The sequence below is a fragment of the Malus sylvestris genome, chromosome 2 (genome assembly GCF_916048215.2).
Source record: "Malus sylvestris chromosome 2, drMalSylv7.2, whole genome shotgun sequence".
NCBI lineage: Eukaryota > Viridiplantae > Streptophyta > Magnoliopsida > Rosales > Rosaceae > Malus > Malus sylvestris.
In genome coordinates this window covers 2,657,405-2,680,137 of record NC_062261.1, presented here as the reverse complement: position 1 = coordinate 2,680,137, position 22,733 = coordinate 2,657,405, and the positions used below count along the sequence as shown (strand labels likewise).

General features: G+C 39.6%; 3 protein-coding genes and 1 long non-coding RNA gene across 4 annotated transcripts; 2 read left to right on the top strand and 2 right to left on the bottom strand.

Annotated features, from left to right (window-relative positions):
* The first annotated feature begins 444 nt into the window (after window positions 1–444).
* LOC126593143 (F-box/kelch-repeat protein At1g55270-like) lies at window positions 445–3,530 on the top strand. Its single transcript, XM_050259053.1, has 2 exons — window positions 445–1,201; window positions 2,025–3,530. The coding sequence occupies exons 1-2, from the start codon at window positions 1,175–1,177 to the stop codon at window positions 3,282–3,284; spliced, it is 1,287 nt and encodes a 428-aa protein (XP_050115010.1). The 5' UTR covers window positions 445–1,174; the 3' UTR covers window positions 3,285–3,530.
* A 46-nt stretch (window positions 3,531–3,576) lies between these two features.
* LOC126593168 (probable ethanolamine kinase) lies at window positions 3,577–7,406 on the bottom strand. Its single transcript, XM_050259086.1, has 11 exons — window positions 7,208–7,406; window positions 6,765–6,856; window positions 6,462–6,568; window positions 5,871–5,976; window positions 5,398–5,520; window positions 5,123–5,214; window positions 4,775–4,859; window positions 4,377–4,482; window positions 4,208–4,274; window positions 4,011–4,103; window positions 3,577–3,928 (listed from the first exon to the last, which is right to left on the bottom strand). Exons 1-11 carry the CDS (start codon window positions 7,342–7,344, stop codon window positions 3,782–3,784), a joined length of 1,155 nt encoding a protein of 384 aa, XP_050115043.1. The 5' UTR covers window positions 7,345–7,406; the 3' UTR covers window positions 3,577–3,781.
* Window positions 7,407–9,341: 1,935 nt separating this feature from the next.
* On the top strand, window positions 9,342–19,071 carry LOC126593200 (uncharacterized). Its single transcript, XM_050259135.1, has 8 exons — window positions 9,342–9,616; window positions 9,720–9,848; window positions 10,086–10,201; window positions 10,357–10,438; window positions 17,510–17,569; window positions 17,649–17,756; window positions 18,371–18,416; window positions 18,689–19,071. The coding sequence occupies exons 1-8, from the start codon at window positions 9,548–9,550 to the stop codon at window positions 18,898–18,900; spliced, it is 822 nt and encodes a 273-aa protein (XP_050115092.1). The 5' UTR covers window positions 9,342–9,547; the 3' UTR covers window positions 18,901–19,071.
* A 180-nt stretch (window positions 19,072–19,251) lies between these two features.
* Window positions 19,252–20,568, bottom strand: LOC126593223 (uncharacterized). The gene is made up of 2 exons (XR_007612896.1): window positions 20,283–20,568; window positions 19,252–19,673 (listed from the first exon to the last, which is right to left on the bottom strand). It is a non-coding gene; the product is annotated as an uncharacterized LOC126593223 (long non-coding RNA).
* Window positions 20,569–22,733: the final 2,165 nt, after the last annotated feature.

Here is a 22,733-nt window from a genome sequence, read left to right as displayed (position 1 = left end):
GTTTTTTTACAACTAAAAGCGCTTAATTTTGAGATATATATAAGACATGTCTGACACTTCATTGTATCATATGAATTTTATTTTAAATATATACATAATGCATGTTGAATGTTTGGTTATGCGTGTTTAAAGTACCTTTAACAAAAAAAATTATAAACAAAAGGAGAAACAATCTCAATTGTTTGCAAGTGAAGATCTTATGGAAAACACTAGTTGATGCAAGTCCTTGATTATTTGTATGATTTTTTTCCGCTTTAGTTTTTTATTAATTTTATGTTTTAAAATTTGATATTAAAGCAAATAAAAAAAAAACAAAACAACAAACAAATTCATATACAATTGTGTGTTAATTTTCTTTTTAATCAATTTTATTGATTTGATTAAAACACAAAAAACCATTTTTAAATATAAAAAATATGAGCTTTTCGAGTTTTGACCCTCAAATTTCCCACTCTCTTTTCCCCAAAGTCTCAGAAGACAAATGCTAACTTCCAATTCCAATCTTCGGTTTGAGAATTGTTACTCAATTTCTTTCGCGAAACAACCACCAAATCGTCATCACTCTCTCAATCAAAACCCTCTCTCTCTCCCTTTCCATGGTCCTCTTAATGGTTTAGGTTTGCCCTTCCTTTCCCCCCCTCTCTTGTTCAACACACTTGTGCTTTGGTGGATTGTGCCGCTGAGGTGAAAAAATGGGCCCTAAACTCCACTGAAACAATTTTAATGGCGAGAGGGGTCTCCACATATTCCTCCACTGCTCTCCTTGCCTCCTAGTCTTTGTGCTGTCTCGCATTTGGAGGTTTTGGGTTCTCTTCCTTTTCATCTTTTTGTTGAAAATAGAAGATCTTTGGAGGTTTTGGGTTGTGATTTTTGAAAATTTGGACGCTTTTTCCAATTGGGGTTTTTATTTTTATTGGTTTTGATGAGAAATGAAGTGAGCAATGTTGGGTTTGTGGTGTTTTCCAATTGGGGTTCCTCTTCGTGTGATGTTTTCCGATTGTGATTCTTCTTCTGGAACTTGAAGATTTGAATTTTGAGGTGGAGTTTTTGAAGTTGAAGTTTTGGTTAGGTTCAAAAGTTAGGACATTACGATTGAAAGATTGGTAATTTGATTTCTGAGGTGGAGTTTTTGTTGCAAAATCTGGTGTTGGCAAGTTCCTGAAAGGAGGAAAAGATGGACACAAGAATACAGCCTCCGCTGGTAAGTTTCTTTTTGTCAAATCTTCCGATATTTTCATGTTTTGTTTCCTACAGTGTGCGCTGCTGAGATTTCATTTTCTGGCTTTTACATTTCGAATTGCCCGATTCTCATATTTTTCTTATGATTTGTGTGTTTTTTTGTAAGTGTTATAACTTTGGAGAAGAACAAATTTAAGAAAATGAATTGATGGTGGATAAAGTTCAACTGTGTCCGCTTTCATTGAATCCAGGGAGAATATTGGTCGTATGGTTAATCGTCGATGAAAATTTTGTGTTTTGTAAGTGTTGGAATCGTTTATCATAAAGTGCATTTTTGTCCAATGAGTTCAACTGAAATCGTATATCAGCTGGATCGGTTCCATTTCCAAACAATTTTGGAATTTCTCTAGTAATGGAAACATCCTGCGTGCCCATCCTAAGGTGTAAAAGGCAACGAAAACGCTAGAGGAGAACAAACATTTGAACTCCAAGGTTGTAACATAGACAATCTTCCTACTTGTTGGTACCTGTACAAGAAAATTTTGGCTTCTTGCTAATTCAAAACCTATACTCTTGTCCGCTTTGTTTTTATCCGTTTGGTTTCTGTTTCCAGGATTGTCGGTGTTGCCAAGCGCTGATTTAAGTCTGTTGTAGATTAAATATGAAGTACATTTGCGTGGGTTTCATATGCGTTTAATTGGCTGCAAACCTGCTCCCTCGTGGTAATGACTTACCATGAGATCAGGGAAACTGTGTTTAGATAATGCATTTTGTGGAGTTGCCGTATTTTGAAAGGAAAATAACTTGGTTGAGTGCGTTTAAGTAATGTACATTTCTCTTTGCAGGTTGATACAACAGCATGCTTATGTAGAGTAGATGCTGGCCTTAAAAGTGTTGCTGGAGCTAAAAAGTATGTCCCTGGGGCAAAGCTCTGTCTTCAACCCGATACTAAATCATCCATTCATCCAACTAGGAGTAAGCCTTCACGTGGTGAGAGTAGCCGCGTTCAATCCCCTCTGCTTCCTGGACTCCCAGATGATCTTGCTGTTGCTTGCCTAGTTCGGGTCCCAAGAGTCGAGCATCGCAAGCTCCGCTTGGTTTGCAAAAGGTGGTTCCGTCTTTTGGCTGCTAACTTCTTTTACTCGCTCCGTAGGAACCTTGGCATTGCAGAAGAATGGATATATCTAATTAAGAGAGATCGAGAAGGGAAAATCACTTGGCATGCTTTTGATCCCGTATGCCAGCTCTGGCAACCCCTCCCTCCTGTCCCTAAGGAATATTCTGCAGCCCTAGGGTTTGGTTGTGCTGTACTCGGTGGCTGTCACCTGTATTTATTTGGAGGAAAAGACCCGCTGAAGGGATCAATGAGGCGAGTCATTTTTTATAATGCCAGGACCAATAAATGGCACCGTGCCCCAGATATGCTTCGGAGGCGGCATTTCTTTGGCTCGTGTGTTATAAATAATTGCCTGTATGTTGCCGGAGGGGAGAATGAGGGAGTAAATCGGTCTCTGAAATCAGCTGAAGTCTATGATCCGAACAAGAACAGATGGTCCTTCATTTCGGAGATGAGCACAGCAATGGTTCCCTTCATTGGGGTTGTTTACGAAGGCAAATGGTTCTTGAAGGGTTTAGGGTCTCATCGACAAGTTTTGAGCGAGGTCTACCAACCAGAAAACGACACCTGGAACTCTGTGTATGACGGAATGGTTGCAGGCTGGAGAAATCCTAGTGCTTCTCTAAATGGCCATCTCTATGCTTTGGAATGCAAAGATGGCTGCAAACTTAGAGTCTATGACGAAGCGACGGATTCTTGGAGCAAGCACATTGACAGTAAGATGCATTTGGGTAATTCTAGGGCTTTGGAGGCAGCTTCCCTCGTTCCCCTCAACGGTAAACTTTGCATCGTTCGGAATAACATGAGCATCTCGCTGGTTGATGTTTCGAACTCCAGTGATGTTCACGGGGAAAGTGCTGAGCATCTGTGGGAAACTATAGCAGGTAAAGGGCAGTTCAAGACCTTGGTTACGAATCTGTGGTCAAGCCTTGCCGGCAGGGGCCGCCTTAAAAGTCACATAGTTCACTGCCAGGTTCTTCAAGTTTAGAAACTGTAAATCGTATCAAATTCAAAGGTTCACTCTTTTGGTTCGTATGTTTCTGAAAATTTCACGATTCATTGGACTACACGTAATGTAGAACCCTAGAGGCTTCGTCGGACACGCCAGGATTCTAAATGCATCGGTATATAGGTTCTCGTGTACCATGAAATGTGCTAGGTGATCGAGGATGTTTGTTTTGGTGAACTTACTTTATCACATATATGATACACATATGTTAGTTGCCTGTGCAAATTTTTCATACTCTTTCATATCGCTGCGCTTAAACGAAAAATGATCATTCTTTCTAACAAATTTATTCATGAATACTCGAAAAACATTACAGAGATCAGCTACACAAAAGTTTCTGCATTATACAACACTTCTGGGACCTCCTAAATGCCAATTATTTGTTCATCTTGGCTACAAAAGAATATTTCACAACATTTCCAAAACTGGTAAAAAGAATTGCTTTCCCTACAAATTCATCACACACCGATACCTACTTATTGCGCATTCATGTTCAAGCCGGTCTCAGATTGCGAGAGGTGTGATCTTGCCATGGAGAAGCATCTTTCCTTCTGCGTTTTGCATTCATTGTATCGCAGGAAGAAATAACCGAGGTAGTCGAAATTGATCGGAGAAAACTTTGCCTGCATACGGTTGACCAGAATTATATTACGACGATAAATTTTATGGTTTGAGAGGAGAAGCACAACTGGAGTAAGAGGTCACCTGGATTATTCCCCATAGAGCCCAATACAAGTGAGAAGCTAACATATATGTATTTGCCTCAACATACAGAGCTTCAAGATCCTTGTCTGATACCTGTTGGAATCGGAAATATGAGTGAAAATTTACAGGGAAGAATATCATCCGATAACATTAACTTCTTCATTTAGGGCTAAACTTCTAAATTTGAACCAGTTTACCTCATGTGGATTGGTAGGTTGTATATAATGCCTCAAGAAGTGGTATTGTTCATCCTTATTCGGCAATCTGCATTGACACCATGTTTTCAACAATCAAACGTAATCCCATGGGATCGCCATGGTATGAAGCTAAAGAAGAGGAGATGGATCAAGAAAATAGAAAACATACAAACTGTAGTCGCATTCATAGCCTGCATATTCATTGAAGTGATTCCCGATGTCAAAGCCTCTATAATTGTATGATCCGTACTCAAAATCGATGAAGTAGAGTTTATCTGGAAACTCATCAGAAAAAAGAAATGTAAGTGGAATCGAAAAACAATGTTACTTTCATTTTACAAGTTATGAACCGAAAAAATTTAATCTATGTTTGCTTTCCCCCCTATGCATGTCCAAATACCATTTCAAGCACCAGGAACCAAAACTACCATCATGGAAATCCCATTCTGTTTCTGACCATCTTGGACATCCAGTAACAATGGCGTGCAAAGGAAGACGTCACAACCCTTTACAAAATGTCTTTTGAGGAGTCAACAATAAGAGATGGTGAAAAGAAGCATGGAATACCTTCTTCGTCATTAACCATTATATTTCCAGAAAGCAAGTCATTGTGAGCAAAAACGACTGGAGCGTTCAAAAGGCTCGTCAATTCCTGTTCCATTTTCAGGAGAAATGTCTAGGTAAATATGCACAAGTACATTATAGCCAACCAACACAGAAACACCGAATGACAATTGAAAACAAACAAACATTTTGATACAAACAAATATATTCCTTTATCGTTACATCAATGTATCACTGTCAACAACACTTTTGCATTGCCTTCCAGTCGTCATTGTTATGCCAATTTCTACATACTTCATAAGTTGATTAGAAGGATTGCCAGCAATAGGTAAACAAGGATGGTGGAGATACCTTGAGCTCAATCATTTCATTGTGAACTACACTAAATGAAATGGTGTTATAAACTTTCTGCTTCTCATTGTCGTCAAATTCCAGAGCAGATGCTGCAATCAGGCGGTGACGCAATCATGAGAAAAACTTACGTGTATGAACTGATGTTAAAAAATAATATGAATTGTAAACCCGCCCATACAAAACAGGCCAGTTCCAATCGCCTAATATCAATCTAGCTAACAAGACATGTAGAACATAATGTCTAGAGGAGGTGGGTAAGACTAGGAGAAAACCTTTCTCAAAGAACTTGAACATGTCAATCCACAATTGAGGTTCCTTGGAACCTGGAATTTCCACTTCATGGAATCTGCGCAGTTCCTTGGCAATATTGGCAGCCAGCTTTGGATTTCTCATGTCTGCCAAGATTGGAATGAGTTAAAATCATGTCAATGGACAGATTCAGTTCAGCAAGAACCCTGAAAATGCATATGATTTATTTCAATGAAAGCGACCTACTGTCTCTGATTGTATACCAGTTTCGACCATTCAATGACCGGACAAGAAAAGATTTTGAAGGGTAGAAATGGTGAATTAATCCATCTGTTTTTTTATGGTCATATAAAACCAGAGAACTCTTGTTATTGTTTATTTGATTTGCTTTTGATTTTCTAACTATGTATACTTTTGGTGCGCATGTAAGTGCCCCCTTGGAGGCCTCTATGAAGAATGATTTCGCTTATCAAAAAATTATATAACCATTAGTTACCTGATGGGACTAACGTACGTGCATTGATAAAAGATTGCACCATCCCATTCGCAAAAACTCCCAGTAAATTTGCACCAAATCCTGCAACTGAGAGGTATTTGATTGCCTGAAGATAATATTCAGTAAGCAAACACAAGTGAAGCATGCAAGTAAAGCATCATCAATATTGTAAATTGAAGAGCAAACTAAGTATAGGTGAATAATCCAAATAGACAGAGAAGCATACAGATCAGATATAAGGGAAAAGAAAATGAGAAAGTTGAGTATTATCTTAAACGATAAGTGTTTGTATGCCCGTATGTTCATATCCTTCAAAGAATATAATTAGGGCTCGTTTGGAAGTGATTTTAAAATGATTGAAAGTGCTTTAGATGTGAGTGCTTTTGAAATCAATCATTAGTAAAAATGCAAGTGAATCCTGAAACAGCACTTCAATTGCTTGAAGTGTTTTTGAAACCCAAAAACACTTTCGCCAAAAACGCTTTCAGTCATTTTAAGGCACTTCCAAATGAGCCGTTAATCTTGTAAATAGTACTAATACTAAAAGAATTTCATCTTCTACACTCATCATTAAAAAGTTCACAAAACTACCTGCAGTTCGCGTTCCCTATTGATAACATAATCCGTGTTAGGCCCGTACAACCTAACTGTCACAGACACGGTGTTTCCATTCTCTTCCTTGACAGTCACCTTCAGCACTGCATGTATCAATGATCACTAACTCAGTTCAGCTCTGCACTGACAAACGCTCAGAAAAATCGAATGAACAATAACGAAATCAAAGTTTGGTTTTTTGATAACATTTTCACCAAAACGATCTTTCAATTGCAAACGATGACTTGTCTTAGCTCATAGAATCCAAACACAACAAACAAGAAGAAGAACAACACTCACGTAGATTTGTGATGCCGCCCGAAATCGTCTCCACGGAGAAGCGAGAGTTCTCCAAATTTGACCATTTACTAAACAGATCCTTGCACAGCTCTCTGCAAATCAAATCAAAGCACATAAGGAAAAATGAAAAGGATTTAAAAAGTTTAAAAATAAGGACAAAATAAAAGATAAAATGAATAATAACTTTTTAGTATAATAATATAATTTTTCGTTAAAGTGGATAGTACCGTGTGCTTTTTGTTAAAATCTTAAAATGTAAAATATAAGCAAACGCAAAAATAACAAAATCGAATCTTTTTTTTTTCACATTTGTCTCGTTTCCTGCAATTTATCATCGACCAAACTGAATTTTTTTAAAAGGTTATAGATTTCAAATCCAAAAATCGGATAATTCATCTGAGCTAAAAGCAAGTTGCAGAAAACGAACGGAGAGAGAGACTGACATGATGAGAGGCGAGATGTCAGAGAGAGGGAGGGAGGGGTCGATGGAGAGGGAAGAAGAAGGGATCTGAGAGGTGGAGCAATGTGAAGCTTGCTCAGCTACTTCCATAGCGTTCCAGATGTTCTTCCCGGCTCCCATTTCTCTGTGTTTTTTTTTTTTTTTTTTTTTTTGCTGAAGTTTTTGCTCTAATTTTCAAACGCAACGTGTTATGAAAATCCACAACCGAAATTCCAAAGCTCCGACTTGACCGCATTGGGCGGGTGATGTGGAATGACCGATTTGGGCTTCGGACTATTTATCTTTTGCCACGTGTCTCCTGTTATGTCAGAGGACCTCTACGTGGTCCTATCAAGAAAAATCCTAGATCTTAATGCGGTTGAATCTAAAAGTCAACATTTTACGATTGGTTTAGAAGTGATTTTAAAGTACTTGAATGGAAGTGATTTTAAAGTAATTGAAAGCGTTTTTTGTAGTGGTTTTAAAATCAATACTTAGTAAAAAATGCATATAAATCCTGCAAAAGTACGTGAAAGTTTTCTCTAAAAACACTTTCACTCATTTTAAAATAATTTCTAAACATTATGTTGAGTGGTCAATGACTAGTGTAATTTTGCTTCTAAAAGGAAAATAACATAATATTCAAATTACTTGTATAAATTGGGAACATTTGGTTAATTTTTTAGTATTTTATTGACTTAATAATTCTTTGTCATCCCTCGTGATTCAACTACTTGGAATTCATCAACACATGTTACACATCGTTGACTTTATATGAGGTTCTTAGCAAAGAGGAAAGCAACATAAATAACACATATATAAATAATTAATTATATATAAAGTTGTTAAATTCCAGAAATAACGAATTACATGATTTTGATCATAAAAAAGCTAAAATATCTTTGTAAGTATTTTTAGCTTTCGAAAAAATCGACTGCCACGACAAGCTAATCACTTTTTAAAAGTATTTGGCATAGTACTTGACCAATATGACACGCGTCAAGGATGGGGTTTGATTGAAAATTTGAAAGCATGTGGTGTGATGGATGAGCTGAAAGTAGCAATAATTGGTTATGTGAGAGGAGTTTCATTCTAGAAATTTCATCACATTTGTAATGTGAAAAGAGCTTGATTTTAGGAGTTTCATCGCATTTGTAATGTGAAAATGCTTAAATAATTATAACATTAGACCGAGATTCGAACTTAAGCATACAAGTGGAAGTATATTGTTCTAGTTAATTTGGTTAAACTAAAGTACGCGAAAATTCCTTTAAAGCTCTTTTCAAGATTTATTATATGTCTTAATGATGAAACACTTAGTGCTCATTTGGAAGTTTTTTAAAATGAGCTTTTGGTCAAATTGATTTTGAGTTTAAAAAACACTTTAAATGCTTTTTAGAAGAAGCACCAAATATGTGATTTTTGTGGAAGCACTTTAAGTGTTTTTTCAGGATTTACTTACATTTTTACTAAGGATCGGGTTAAAAAATATTTTCATCAAGAGCGCTTATTTTAAAGGCACTTCCAAACAAGTCCTTGTACTCATAAGTTATCAACTAAAGTGATTTTATCTCACAGGTCAGAGTTTTATTTAAAACTTAGTACTTTATGAAAAAACAATATAGAGTGGCTTTTCTGCTGTGTGCTTATCGGAAAAGTACTTTTACAGCTCAAAAGCGCTTTTATGCTTTTTGTCAAACATAACCCAAAAAAAATTTTGATCGTTAGCTCGTTTGGATGTGTTTTTAAAATAACTGAAAACGCTTTTGGTGAAAATGTTTTTTGAATCAATCCTTAATAAAAATGCAAGTAAATCCTGGAAAAAGCACTTAAAGTGCTTCCTGGAAGAAGCACATAGCTGGTGCTTCTTGTAGAAAGCACTTAAAGTGCTTTTGAAACCCAAAATTGTTTTCACTAAAAGTATTTTCAACTATTTTAAAAGCACATCCAAACGAGCCAAAATCATTTTCAACCCTTACATGAACAGTTCAAAATAGGCCCATAATCATAGTGTTTGTGTTATGGGATTTTGTAGGCCACGGGCCTCCTTATAAGCTGTTTGGGTTTCAAATGGGTCGAAGCCCAATTATTTTAGGCTGACGGTCGAGATAGATAAACCGTCAGTTTAATAACAAGCGGGTCAAAAAACCCGGATTTCCTATTCGGTAGGAAAATTACTGCTTTGACCCTCATTATTGTTCTCCTCTCTCCGGCATCGCTCTCTCCTTCGCCATAACCTCCGCCTCTTCTCCGCCCAACGCCTCCACCACCGCTCTCTCACCCTTATTGTCTCTTTTCTCTCTCCATCTCTCTCTGTGTCTAGCACACACAGTGTACACAGACGATGCAGAGGCAGCTGCTGAAGAAGCTCAGTCTCCGACCTCCCAATGGACTCACCCAATTCAATCAGCGGGTCCGTACACATTTTCCTCTCTCCCAAGCTTACGTTCCCGCTGAATCTCTCACTCATAATTCCGTTTGCTTATATTTCCATTTCCTGGTTGGGTTTTTTGCAGAGAGAGATGCACAGCAGGAACAAGAAGGCGATGGAGTTGATAGCAAAAGGCTGGAGCGCCCTCAAGGAAGTCGACCGAGTCATCGATTACTGCGAGCTCAACGATCGCCGCCTCATCCCTCTTTTACGGGTAATTAATTAATTTAATTTCAGATGTTAATTATGTAACTCAAACCCTATTTGTGAATTTGCATTTTTGTTTATGAATTTGGAATAAATTTTCATTTTTTTATGTAAATTATGTAGTTTTCTCAAACCCCAGTTGTGAAATTTGTGCTTTTTGTTCATGAATTTGTGATAACTATTTTTTTTTTTATGTGATTTATATGTTTATATTTTTGGGTTTCTGTTGTTTGAATTGTATCAGGGAGCGAAGGAGAATTTTGAGTTGGCACTGGAGGCTGACAATTCGAATACCCATGCCAGGTATTGGTTGTCCAAATTGCATTTGAAATACCATGTCCCGGGAGCCTGCAAAGCTATGTAAGTTCGGTTTTTCGTTGTTTTAATCATCTCGTTTCGGTGTTTTCTCGTGTTGCTTTTCTGATGGTGCTCTGCATTCCCTACATTACTGCTTTGTAATGCATCATGATGGAGGTCATTTGATTGATATGTTACGCCATTTTTCGTTATAACAGAGGAGCTGCTTTGTTAGTTGAAGCGGCAGATATGGGTGATCCGGATGCACAGTACGAACTGGGTTGTCGTCTTCGAGTTGATGTATGAATTCTAAACTTTGGTATTCGGGCACACATAGAACGAGAAACGGTGTTGGCATCATCGTGGACAAGACCTTGGTACAAGATGTTGTAGATGTCAAGAGGGTAGGAGATAGAATCATGGCAATCAAGATTGTAATAGGACAAGAACTTATCAATGTGATTAGTGCGTACGCACCTCAAGTAGGGTTGGATACGAGGTCGAAGGAGAAATTTTGGGAAGATCTTGGAGACTTGGTGCAAGGAATTGCTCAGACGGAGAAGTTATTTATAGGAGGAGATTTAAATGGACACGTGGGCAGGGAGACAGGCAACTATGGAGGTTTTCATGGTGGCCATGGTTTTGGGGAGAGAAACGAGGATGGGGAAGCTATCTTGGATTTTGCAATGGCATTTGATCTCTTCTTAGCCAACACCTTCTTTAAGAAGAGAGAAGAACATGTGATCACCTACAAGAGTGGATCGTCAAAAACACAAATAGATTTTCTTCTAATGAGGAAAGGGGATCGTATAACTTGTAAGGATTGCAAAGTTATACCAGGAGAGAGCGTGGCTAATCAACATCGCTTGTTGGTGATGGATGTACATATCAAAAGAGTGAGACAAAAGAACAAGACTTGGAAGTGCCCAAGGACTAAATGGTGGAATCTAAAAGAAGAAAAACAAGCCATTTTCAAAGAGAAAGTAATCACCCAGTGTGTGTGGGATAGAGAGGGGGAAGCTAGCCAAATGTGGGATTCCATGGCTAGTTGTATCCGAAAAGTAGCAAAAGAGGTATTAGGAGAGTCCAAGGGCTTTGCCCCACACCAAAAGGAATCTTGGTGGTGGAATGAGGAGGTACAAACAAAGGTGAAGGCTAAGAAGGAATGTTGTAAAGCCTTATACAAGGATAGGACTGATGAAAATGGTGAAAGGTATAGAAAAGCGAAGCAAGAGGCGAAGAAAGCTGTGAGAGAAGCTAAGTTAGCGGCTTACGACGATATGTATAAACGACTAGATACCAAAGAAGGAGAGTTGGATATCTATAAACTAGCTAGAGCAAGGGAAAAGAAGACAAAAGACCTAAACCAAGTGAGGTGCATCAAGGATGAGGATGGAAAAGTTCTTGCTACAGAGAATGCGGTTAAAGACAGATGGAGAGGTTATTTTCATAATCTTTTCAATGAAGGACATGAAAGGAGTGCTTCTTTAGGGGAGTTGAGTAACTCAGAAGAGTGTAGAAACTACTCTTTTTATCGTCGAATCCGGAAGGAAGAAGTGGTTGTAGCTTTGAAGAAGATGAAGCAAAGAAAAGCAATAGGCCCAGACGAGATACCAATCGAAGTGTGGAAAGTTTTGGGAGAGACAGGTATAACATGGCTCACTGACCTTTTCAATAGGATTTTGAAAACGAAGAAGATGCCAAATGAGTGGCGAACAAGCACTTTAGTGCCTATCTACAAGAATAAGGGCGACGTACAAAATTGCATGAACTATAGGGGTATTAAGCTAATGAGTCATACAATGAAGCTTTGGGAGAGAGTCATTGAGCATAGATTGAGGCAAGAGACACGGGTTTCGGACAACCAATTCGGGTTCATGCCAGGGCGCTCAACCATGGAGGCAATCTATCTCTTACGAAGATTGATGGAAAGATATAGAGATGGGAAAAAGGATTTACACATGGTCTTTATAGATTTGGAGAAAGCGTACGATAGGGTCCCAAGAGACATTCTTTGGAGGATTTTAGAGAAGAAAGGAGTACGAGTAGCATATATCCAAGCTATAAAGGATATGTATGAAGGAGCAAAGACTGCCGTAAGAACTCATGAAGGACAAACTGAAAGCTTTCCCATAACTGTAGGATTACATCAAGGCTCATCCTTAAGTCCTTACCTTTTTGCGTTGGTAATGGATGAGTTAACAGGACATATTCAAGATGATATTCCTTGGTGTATGCTTTTCGCAGACGATATAGTGTTGATAGATGAAACTCAGGAAGGGGTAAATGCAAAGCTTAACCTTTGGAAAGAAGTGTTGGAATCTAAAGGTCTTCGCCTAAGCCGATCAAAGACAGAATATATGGAGTGCAAGTTCAGTGCAAATGGAGGCCAAAACGAGTTAGGGGTGAGGATCGGTGATCAAGAAATACCAAAGAGCGATCGTTTTCGTTACCTAGGATCTATCTTGCAAAAGAACGGAGAATTAGATGGAGATCTCAACCATAGAATACAAGCTGGATGGATGAAGTGGAAGAGTGCATCCGGCGTGTTGTGTGACCGCCGTATGCCACTGAAGCTCAAGGGAAAATTTTATAGGACGGCAATAAGGCCGGCGATGCTGTATGGCACAGAATGTTGGGCGGTGAAGCATCAACACGTACACAAAATGGGTGTAGCGGAGATGAGGATGCTTCGTTGGATGTGTGGGCACACGAGAAAGGATAAGATTAGGAATGAGGATATCCGGGGTAAAGTAGGAGTAGCCGAAATTGAAGGAAAGATGAGAGAAAATCGGTTACGGTGGTTTGGACATGTGCAAAGAAGGCCTACTGACGCTCCGATTAGAAGATGCGACTATGGGACAGAGGTTCAGGGCCGAAGGGGTAGAGGAAGACCTAAGAAAACTTTGGAAGAGACTCTAAGAAAAGACTTAGAGTACTTGGATCTAACGAAGGACATGACACAGGACCGAGCACAATGGCGTTCTAAGATTCATGTAGCCGATCCCACTCAGTGACTTGGATTTTCCAAGTCTCCAACCGAGAAGTTTTCCTCACTCAGGAAATTAAGGGAACACTACCTCAACCTACATGCTCCACTCACAAAGCTCCAACAAAAGAAAATTCAAAGAACTTAGAGAAGAAGGCTTTGGTGTATTTAACACAATACGTTGAAATGAAGGAAAGCTTATTTATTGATATCCCCGATAAGCTACAAATATGTACATATACATGAGTCAAAATAAACAAACAAGAGAGAGCCTTCACAAAGGTTGCTTAGGAGAAGTCGCAGCAGTCGGTAGAGCCTCAGAAAGAGAAGGCACCGGAGGGGGATCATTCGGAGCCTCAGTACTGGACAGAACCCTAGAAGGAGGAGGCATCAGAGGTTGATCATTTGGAGCTTCATTACGCGGTACAGCCCCAGAAGACGAAGGCAATAAATGCCTTTGGAACAAACCCACAAATCTCTGATGATCAAGTAAAACCTGACCATCAGATTCCTTCATCTGGTCCAGCTTCCTCTTCATGTTTGTAGCATAGTCATGTGCGAGACGGTGCAACTGTTTATTCTCATGCTTGAGCCCTCTAATCTCCTGTTTGAGACTCATCACTTCAGCCGCCAATGATTCAACTTGGCGGGTTCGAGCAAATAGGCGTTGGGCCATATTAGACACAGAACCTGCACACTGAACACTGAGAGCCAGAGAATCCTTAACAGCTAACTCATCAGATCGTTTGGAAAGTAGTCTGTTATCTTTGGGAGTGAGAAGGTTCCTGGCCACCACCGCAGCGGTCATATCATTCTTCATAACGGAATCCCCAACGGTAAGAGGACCAGTAGGGGAGACGAAGGATGGGCGCCATATGTTGTCTGGAGAAGGCGGGGCTGCCTCTTCAACAAGGTTCAAGTCAAAACGACGGTCGGAGGGGCCAGACATTTTCAAAGGTGTTGAAGAGAGAAGAGGTCGAACAAATCAAGATCTTAGAAGTGTAAGAATGGAGCTTCTACTGGTGGAGATTCAAGTGTGCTTTGGAACTTAATGCCAGCCCTATAAAAATCTGCACTCGACGGAGCTTCAGAAATCGAAGAGGCGCCTGCTCAGAAATCGAAGAGGCGTTTGCTTTCTCAAAAGCTGGGCTGCTCAGAGACCACGAGGGTCGATCTCAGAAATCGAAGAGGCGTCTGCTTTCTCAAAAGTTGGGCTGCTCAAAGACCACGAAGGCCGATCTCAGAAATCGAAGAGGCGCTTGCTTTCTCAAAAGTTGGGCTGCTCAGAGACCACGAGGGCCGATCTCAGAAATCGAAGAGGCACCTACTTTTCCAGCCTTGGCAGCACCTGTCACACGCACACTCAGCTTTGCGGAAATTATGGGCATTCTGTCGAAGACTTCTGGTGAAGTAGAAAGCACATGAGTCTTACTGTTCAATCACCCACTTCCCACACGCAATAGTAGCTCATGTGTATCACAGATAACTTTGCCAAAGTTCTCTGCCAAAGTTGAGCACGTGAAGCTTGCAGCTTCCACTACATCGCTCTGACCAAGACGGGTAAAAGAATAGCAAAGAAACAGCACTAACAAAGTTTAGACACATAAATTTTGAAGGTCTAGCTACCCCATATTATTACCCACAAGGGTAAAGGAACAGTATCACTGCTGGATAATTGGAAAGTCCCTGTGTGTCAACCTCTGTGCTTCGTGGCAAGGTAGACTAGCAAACATGCCCAACCTTTACTCACATTCGAGAAAACACTCCCAACAAGATTGCTTGCTCCAAAATCGAAGAGGCACCGTCCTCCGAATCTCGAGAGCCAGACTCCCAACATGACTACTTTCTCAAAAATCGAAGAGAGGGTAAAGGAACAGTACCATTGCTGGATAATTGGAAAGTCCCTGTGTGTCAACCTCTGTGCTTCGTGGCAAGGTAGACTAGCAAACAGGCCCAACCTTTACTCACATTCGAGAAAACACTCCCAACAAGATTGCTTGCTCCAAAATCGAAGAGGCACCGCCCCCCGAATCTCGAGAGCCAGACTCCCAACATGATTACCTTCTCAAAAATCGAAGAGACACCGCTCTCCGAATCTCGAGAGCCAGACCCCCAGCAGGATTGCTTTCTCAAAAATCGAAGAGACATCGTTCTCCGAATCTCGAGAGCCAGATCCCTGATAGGATTGCTTGTTCGAAAACCGAAGAGGCAACACTTTCCCAACTACAAGAGCCGGATCTCCTTGGATAAAGCTGTCTGTAATCTTCACACGCAACATCAGCTTTCCACATACCACAGACCACTTTTTCAAAGTGCTCTGACAGGGTAAAGGAATAGCATTACTACTTGTTGTTAAGGAGACTCCTATATATGTCAACCTCCATCCCCAACGGACAGACAGACCTGCAAAAATGCTCAACCCTTCCTCATATATGAGAGGGCACTCTCAACGAAGCCTTTCGAAATATTCAGCTTTCTTTCCCCCCGATAATACCTCTGCAAACAAGTTATACTAGAGCAAGAATATCTCATATCATCAGGGTTAAAAGCAAGAGTATCCCATATCATGCTTTTTCCCTGTCTTTTCCTTTGGCCTTGTTCTTACCTGCAAGACAAGGAGAAAGAGAGCAATCAGTCAGCACTTGGAATCAAGCTTCCAGCCAGGAACTGACTGCCTGGAACTTACTTACCTGGCATTGCTCTCGAGTACTTATCTTCAACATCTTATGCTTCCAGGGAAGATACCGCATCTGCCTGAGGAACAGATAGGGCAAGTGAGAAGGATACAAGGAAGCATGTGGAGACAAGCGTAACAGCACACGTGCCGATACATCCATTACTCTGTCAAAGCAAAAGTATCCCATATCAGTAGGGTCGAACGTACTCTAGATTTGATGGACTTGTTTTGACCCTCAAATTCTTCAGTCGGCCTTATACTCTGGAGGAAACCAGAAAACCCTCCAGCTCAGTTCAAGAATAAGCCTGTGGAAAGTTACTTCTTCAAAAGCAAAAGTATCCCATATCATCTCTTCTCATTTTTCTTCTCTTTATCCTTCATGCTGCCTGCAAGATAGGGAGAATGTGAACAATCAGCCGGAGCTCTGATTGCTTACCTTGTCTGTCACCTCTTTCAGCAAATCCCCTAGCTCGGCAACTTGAGGGACTCCTACTACATGGTTTGTATCGCGCTTGACCAAGCCTGAAACTACAAGTAAGCTTCAAGTGAAATTGATACATTACCTTGTGCATCTCCACCAGTTACAGATACCACCCCTGGATGGAGGAAGAGTACTTCCAGAGAAGATGCCACATCTACCTGTGAGACAGATAAGGCAAGTCAAGACGATACCACATTCCGATACTTAGAAGTTTCGTGATTACGAGATCATTCTCCCACAATATTTCCTAATGTCATTTGTACTAAATCATTCACCTGTACTCACTAAAGGAAAGCTTGAACCTATGTACTTGTGTAAACCCTTCACAATTAATGAGAACTCCTCTATTCCGTGGACGTAGCCAATCTGGGTGAACCACGTACATCTTGTGTTTGCTTTCCTATCTATATCCATTTATATACTTATCCACACTAATGATCGGAGCAATCTAGCGAAGATCACAAAAAGCGACCGTTTTCGCTACCTAGGATATATCGTGCAAGAGAACGGAGAATTAGAGAGATCTCAACCATAGAATAGAAGTTGGATAGATGAAGTGTAAGAGTGCATCCGGCGGGTTGTGTAACCGTCGTAGGCCACTGAAGCTCAAGGGAAAATTTTATAGGACGGCAATAAGGCCAGCGATGTTGTATGGCACAGAATGTTGGGCGGTGAAGCATCAACACGTACACAAAATGGGTGTGGCGGAGACGAGGATGCTTCGTGGGATGTGTGGGCACACAAGAAATGATAAGATTGGAAATGAGGATATTCGAGGTAAAGTAGGAGTGGCCGAAATTGAAGGAAAGATGAGAGAAAATCGGTTCCGGTGATTTGGACATGTGCAAAGAAGGCCTACTGACGCTCCGGTTCGAAGATGTGACTACGGGACAGAGGTTCAGGGCCAAAGGGGTAGAGGAAGACCTAGGAAAACTTTGGAAGAGACTCTAAGAAAAGACTTAGAGTACTTGGTTCTAACGGAGGACATGACACAAAACCGAGCGCAATGGCGTTCTAGGATTCATATAGCCGACCCCACTTAGTGGGAAAAGGCTTTGTTGTTGTTGTTGTTGTTGTTGTTTATCGGTTTAGCTTTCTTAAGGATAGTTTTATGTTCCCCTAACCTATGAAGTTTAGTGACTCCGGCACTTAAGTTCTCCCCTATTAGTTCACTTTGCTTTTGGTTTATATTACTGAGTTTTCAACTGTTTTGTTTTTCGTTAGAATGAATACGTCCATTCGGATCAGCAAGCTTTCCATTATATAGAGAAGGCTGTCGACCAGGTATGTTTTGACATGTAGATGCAAATTGTAATGATTCCGAAATGTTTTCAAAGCCTTACTTGAGCTCTCTATGTTCTAGTTGCATCCAGGTGCTCTTTACCTTCTTGGTTCTGTGTATCTGACGGGAGACTGCGTGAAAAAAGATATTGCCTCTGCAATGTGGTGTTTCTATAGGGCATCAGATAAGGTAAAAGAGCTCCTGGTACCCCCTAGTCAGTTTCAGCAATGGATCATCGATGAGGGATATGCATGCGGGTGGAAACTAAGTACTGGTGGTAGAAAAATGGACATTGTTTAAACTTGAAGTGCTTTAGTGGTCGTAGATTTTTGTTGGTAAAAAAATGGTGATCTTTGAAACGGGGTTAGATATACTTGATAAGCTATTATGACATTTTCAAAGATGAGTAAATTAAAATTTTCGTATTTCTTGACTTGAATAGCCCACTTTCTTCCATTTGCAAAATGAGTTTTAAGTTTCGTGATCCAAAACATGGTCGCATTTTTGCTTTGTGTATACTGAACGCTTGTTTCTCCAGACGATTTATTAGTTGTAGCAACTCTCTCTCTCTCTCTCTCTCTCTCTCTCTCTCTCATAATTTCACTGATTTGTGTACAGAATCAGTTTTTATGAATCTTAATGTCCGCTCCTCAAATTGACAATCCGTTAACTAGGTATACAACATGCTGGTGCAACTGTTTTGCAAAGATAGGAGATGGAAAAACTTTTATCATGTACATGGAACCTCAACATTGTTTAACTAGTGCACCATTTTAAACTGTTATTCCTTTTAATATGTGCAGGGACATCCCGGTGCAGCTATAGCATTTGGATCTCTTCTTCTTAGAGGTCTGTTTTTCTAACCACGCTTCTTCTGTTTTACGTATAATTTGATGTCCAATCATAGTCATAGACCCTGTAACCATGAAGGATGATTTGGAGTTTCACTGGTAGTTTTTGGCGATCATTCTATTGATACAAAAAGGGTTCTAAACACCTATGGTATCACCAATTGTAAAAAAAAATATATGGCAAGGCTATATTTTATTTGTCTGCATACATTTCCTTTGCCAATTTTGTAACGAATTTTCTACTCTTAATGATAAATTTGCATGTCTTAGGTGCTGAAATCCCCGAATCTGTGACGAAGTTCTCTTCAAAGAGGGGTCCTTTGGCCAGAAAGGAAAGCGTAACAGATCCCATAGAGATGGCAAGAGAACGATTCCAGATTGCTGCGAAAGCAGGATGTGATCTTGGACTTAAATGGTTGGAAAGACTTGAGGAGGAAGAGAAACATCTTTTGACCGGATCTGAAATGGCTGAACAGGGGTAAGTCCTCCACCCGCCGGAGGCCTTACCATAGGTCTAAATTAGGTGAAATTCTTGCATAAGACGCCCTGTGGGATCCATATGTAGAGATGTCACATACGGATATCCGTACGCTAAAATTTTCGCTATGTTAAGCTTCATATTTTACATCATACAAAAACACGTCCAATGGTCATACCAGTCTGAAAACATATCCGTCTTCATCTCATTCAACGGCCCCTGCCCCTCAATGCGCACAAAATGCCTCCTCAATGAGGACAAGGGGATCGTACTCAAAAGTTCAAAACTCAGATTACTGAAAAATTGTAGATGATTACTACGCCAACAACATTCACCAACCAGTATTGTTTCCAAATTAAAGCATAAATCAAATGCTAATTCACGCAAACTTTTCATTAAAAAACACCAAACCGGTTGCCACTGCATCCATTTTCTGTCGGATTTTGCTTAATATCTGACAGTAATATACGTTTCTTGTCGGTTATCATAACGACACTAATAAATGGTTTCGTAGTAGTGCAACGACACTTATTTAATAATAAGGCTTCTTGTTCTAAAAGACTGACATAACTTAGAAATTACAAATGCATTCGTCTCCACTACATTCTATCTGTTAAATCCAAATAGTCTTCAGAGGGCAGTTTTTAGTCGCGTGGTCTTTCTCCTTTCCACAACGTTCACAAGGACCATATCTGACTTTTGCTTCTTCTTCTTCAGGTGTGAGTTTAGTCCCAGAGCCAGCAGCCATTCCTTCATTGAATTCTTCTGCCTTGCTATCTGTTTTCACATTGCAGTTCCATTTAAATGTCGAATACAAATAAAAACAATGCGAGAAGACGACAACGACAAAGCCAAAAAGCTCGGTATATACGGGAAACATGTATAAGCAACTAAAATTAGGAAACATAAGAGAACTGGGAATAAGAAAACTCGTGTCCCCGAGGGGAGGAGGGTGGGAGGACGAAGAGCTGAAGATTTTTGCCAGTCTATAAAGTATTGAGGCAATTACACAAATTCTAAGGCAACCATTCTGATGCAGACAAAGTAGCAGTTACATATATGAATTATTGTGATGAAAATCATGCACGAGGAAGTCCATGCATTGCATTAGAAGGTAATTTTAGCTTTTAATAATAAGGAAAACTTGTGAAAAGGGTTGAAAACTTAAAAACTTTGAGTTTTAACGATAAGGACAAAATAGAAGATAAAATGAATAGTATCATGTTTGACTTTTTAGTGTAAAAATATGATTTTTCGTTACTAGGATCATCTACGAGCCGTCACAAGTATATGGCACTTGGCTCATCTATGAGAAGCAAAATACCAAAAGCTAGCAAACTCCTCGATCACAAACCCTAAAACAAATATCGATTAAAGGCACAATACCATCATCAATCGCGGCCGCTGTTTGATTCAAGCCCCTCGCCGGATGATCTTGACCCCATGTCGTACTTGACTGGTTGTTTGGCTTCAGAGTTGAGTGCGCGGCGAATCACGGAAACGGATTCGTGTGCGCGGCCAATTACGGCTACGTATTTGTATACGCGGCGGATCATGCTTTTTTCTGAGAGAGAATAGATGGAGAAGGGGAGAGAGGAGATACGTATAGGGCATGCTGTATAAAATATAGAGATAAAATCCAAAGCACAAAATATTAAAATGAATAAATAAAAAAAATAAGAGATAATGATGGATGGTGGTTCTTGCTCGAAGATAAATTTATATGCTTAGTTGGAACATAAATGGTATAACTGAAGTGCGACAATATAAAAACCATACTATGAAAATATATTTTCATCAGCCATTTATATTAAGATAGGTAAACTGCACAATCTCTACCCTGCATTAAGATTCTCCTAGGATATCTGTAATGTATGCCCCGTAGTATGTCCCATTTTTCTACCAGTTTCCCAAGAGTCGATAATTATTCATAACTATTACCTTGACGAAATGTTAGAACAAATATTATAGAACTGAACCGTTTACATGCTCTAAACCATGTAGGGTTTAGGGTAAAATGTAATATTTTCTATTAGAAAGTGATATTAAGTTCAAACTATTATCCAAGCAACCCCTACATTATAGGGTTCTTAGGCCATCTCCAACCGAAAGGTCCAGAGGGCCGAAAATAGCCCGAAAATCATCTCCAATCGAGGGCTAGGCCAGAGGTCTTGTGGGCTCCACAGAATCTGAAAGGGCCAAAGGGCCAAAGGGTTGGCCACATGCAACTAGCCAGCCAGCTCGATTTTTTTTTTTAAATTGTCGATTTTGCTGTCAGTTATAACCGACAGAAATAAAAGAAATAGTGTCGGTTATAACCGACACAAATAGCATGGAAATTTTTGAATATAACGGCTCACTGACGTCAGCTAGCAGTTATTTTTGAATTTTTTTACAATTTTTTTTTTATTTATTTACAAACTTTTTTTCCTATAACTTCTATTTTTTAATTCTATTTTTTTTCTACAAATTCTTTTTTTTTCCTATAACTTATATTTTACAGAATTTGTTTCATATATTTTTTTTAAATTCCATTTTTTTGCTATAACTTCTATTTTACAAAATTTGTATCATATTTTTTTTAAATTCCATTTTTCCTATAACTTCTATTTCACAAAACTTGTTTCATATTTTTTTATAAATTCCATTTTTTCCTATAACTTTTTAAGCTATTATACAACATTAAATTAAATTAAGTAACATGAAACAACATTAACCAACATAAAAATTATACAACATAAAAAAACATTTAACTACATGAAACTTAAACAACATTTTTAAAAACATTTAACAACATAAAACTTAAACGCCTACTTCATGCTAACGTCACTTAGGCGTTGGATTTGAATTTAGTTTTTAAATAATAAATTATGTTTGGCCCTATGGCCCTCGGTTGGAGACGGTTTTTTGTGACATGACTAAAACGAGCCCTATAACCAGCTCTCGGTTGGAGATGACCTTATATTGCCACGTCTAATGTCTATATCTAGCAAACGATATATTATAGGTTTTTAAAAAGTGACTCAATAACGATCAAATTTGTTAACAGAGTTTTAACGGATGACCCGATAACTACATGATTCATTAACAAATTAACTCAAAATTTGTTATTTTCATATCAAATTAACAGATCATGCAAAAAATTATTAAACCTATATGTACATATAACTTTTTAATCGCGAGATCTTGATTTTATATTTTTCATCATAAACGTAACGGTTAAAATACTCAAAGAACATGATACTCAGAATCCAGAGAATATGATTCTCGTGAGTACTATAAAATCTCATGCTTTAGTACGTGCATGACCCCCCCATATAATATTGGGTCCCACCAGAGGCTTTACGCCAGCTACATAGCCAATAGCCGCAAGCCCGCAACTTGCGGGTAAAGATGCCAAAATCCGATTCTACCCTCACGGCCGTTGGTTTTCTCGATTCAGAAGTCCACTCGCATTCTTGGCGCGTGTTACAGCACCAAAAAGTCCACAATTTCCCAGCATCAGCAACCTGCCACGTCACCACTTGAAAGATATTTTGTGAGAGACTTGGATACTCTCCTAAGCTAGCCTGGGGATCAATTGATCACAACCCTTCAATTTGATCATGTGGCCAAGAACGGCCAAGGCAGTGCACCCAACTCTGTCCAGCTCGTTGGCTTCCCCTCCCTCTTCGTCTCTGGTGCCATTCTCCTTCTCCTCGTTGGCCTCACCGTCATCGCCACCGTCCTCGGTGTAATCTTCTTCACCCCGCATCATCGTCTTCAGTCCCATATGGGTTGTGTGTGGAGGCATTTGTGGGGGTGTAAGGGTTGTTGGGTCTCGGTGCTCTCTGTTGT

Excerpts from the sequence above, each read along its gene's own strand:
- LOC126593143 (XM_050259053.1), top strand. The coding sequence starts at position 1,175 with ATGGACACAAGAATACAGCCTCCGCTG. Across the intron at positions 1,202-2,024 it reads CAAGAATACAGCCTCCGCTG|GTTGATACAACAGCATGCTT; the intron begins GTAAGTTTCTTT and ends TTCTCTTTGCAG.
- LOC126593168 (XM_050259086.1), bottom strand. The coding sequence starts at position 7,344 with ATGGGAGCCGGGAAGAACATCTGGAACGCTATGGAAGTAGCTGAGCAA. Across the intron at positions 5,977-6,461 it reads ATAGGGAACGCGAACTGCAG|GCAATCAAATACCTCTCAGT; the intron begins GTAGTTTTGTGA and ends TATTATCTTCAG. Across the intron at positions 4,104-4,207 it reads AACCTACCAATCCACATGAG|GTATCAGACAAGGATCTTGA; the intron begins GTAAACTGGTTC and ends CGATTCCAACAG.
- LOC126593200 (XM_050259135.1), top strand. The coding sequence starts at position 9,548 with ATGCAGAGGCAGCTGCTGAAGAAGCTCAGTCTCCGACCTCCCAATGGA. Across the intron at positions 9,849-10,085 it reads GCCTCATCCCTCTTTTACGG|GGAGCGAAGGAGAATTTTGA; the intron begins GTAATTAATTAA and ends GAATTGTATCAG. Across the intron at positions 17,570-17,648 it reads TAGAGAAGGCTGTCGACCAG|TTGCATCCAGGTGCTCTTTA; the intron begins GTATGTTTTGAC and ends TCTATGTTCTAG.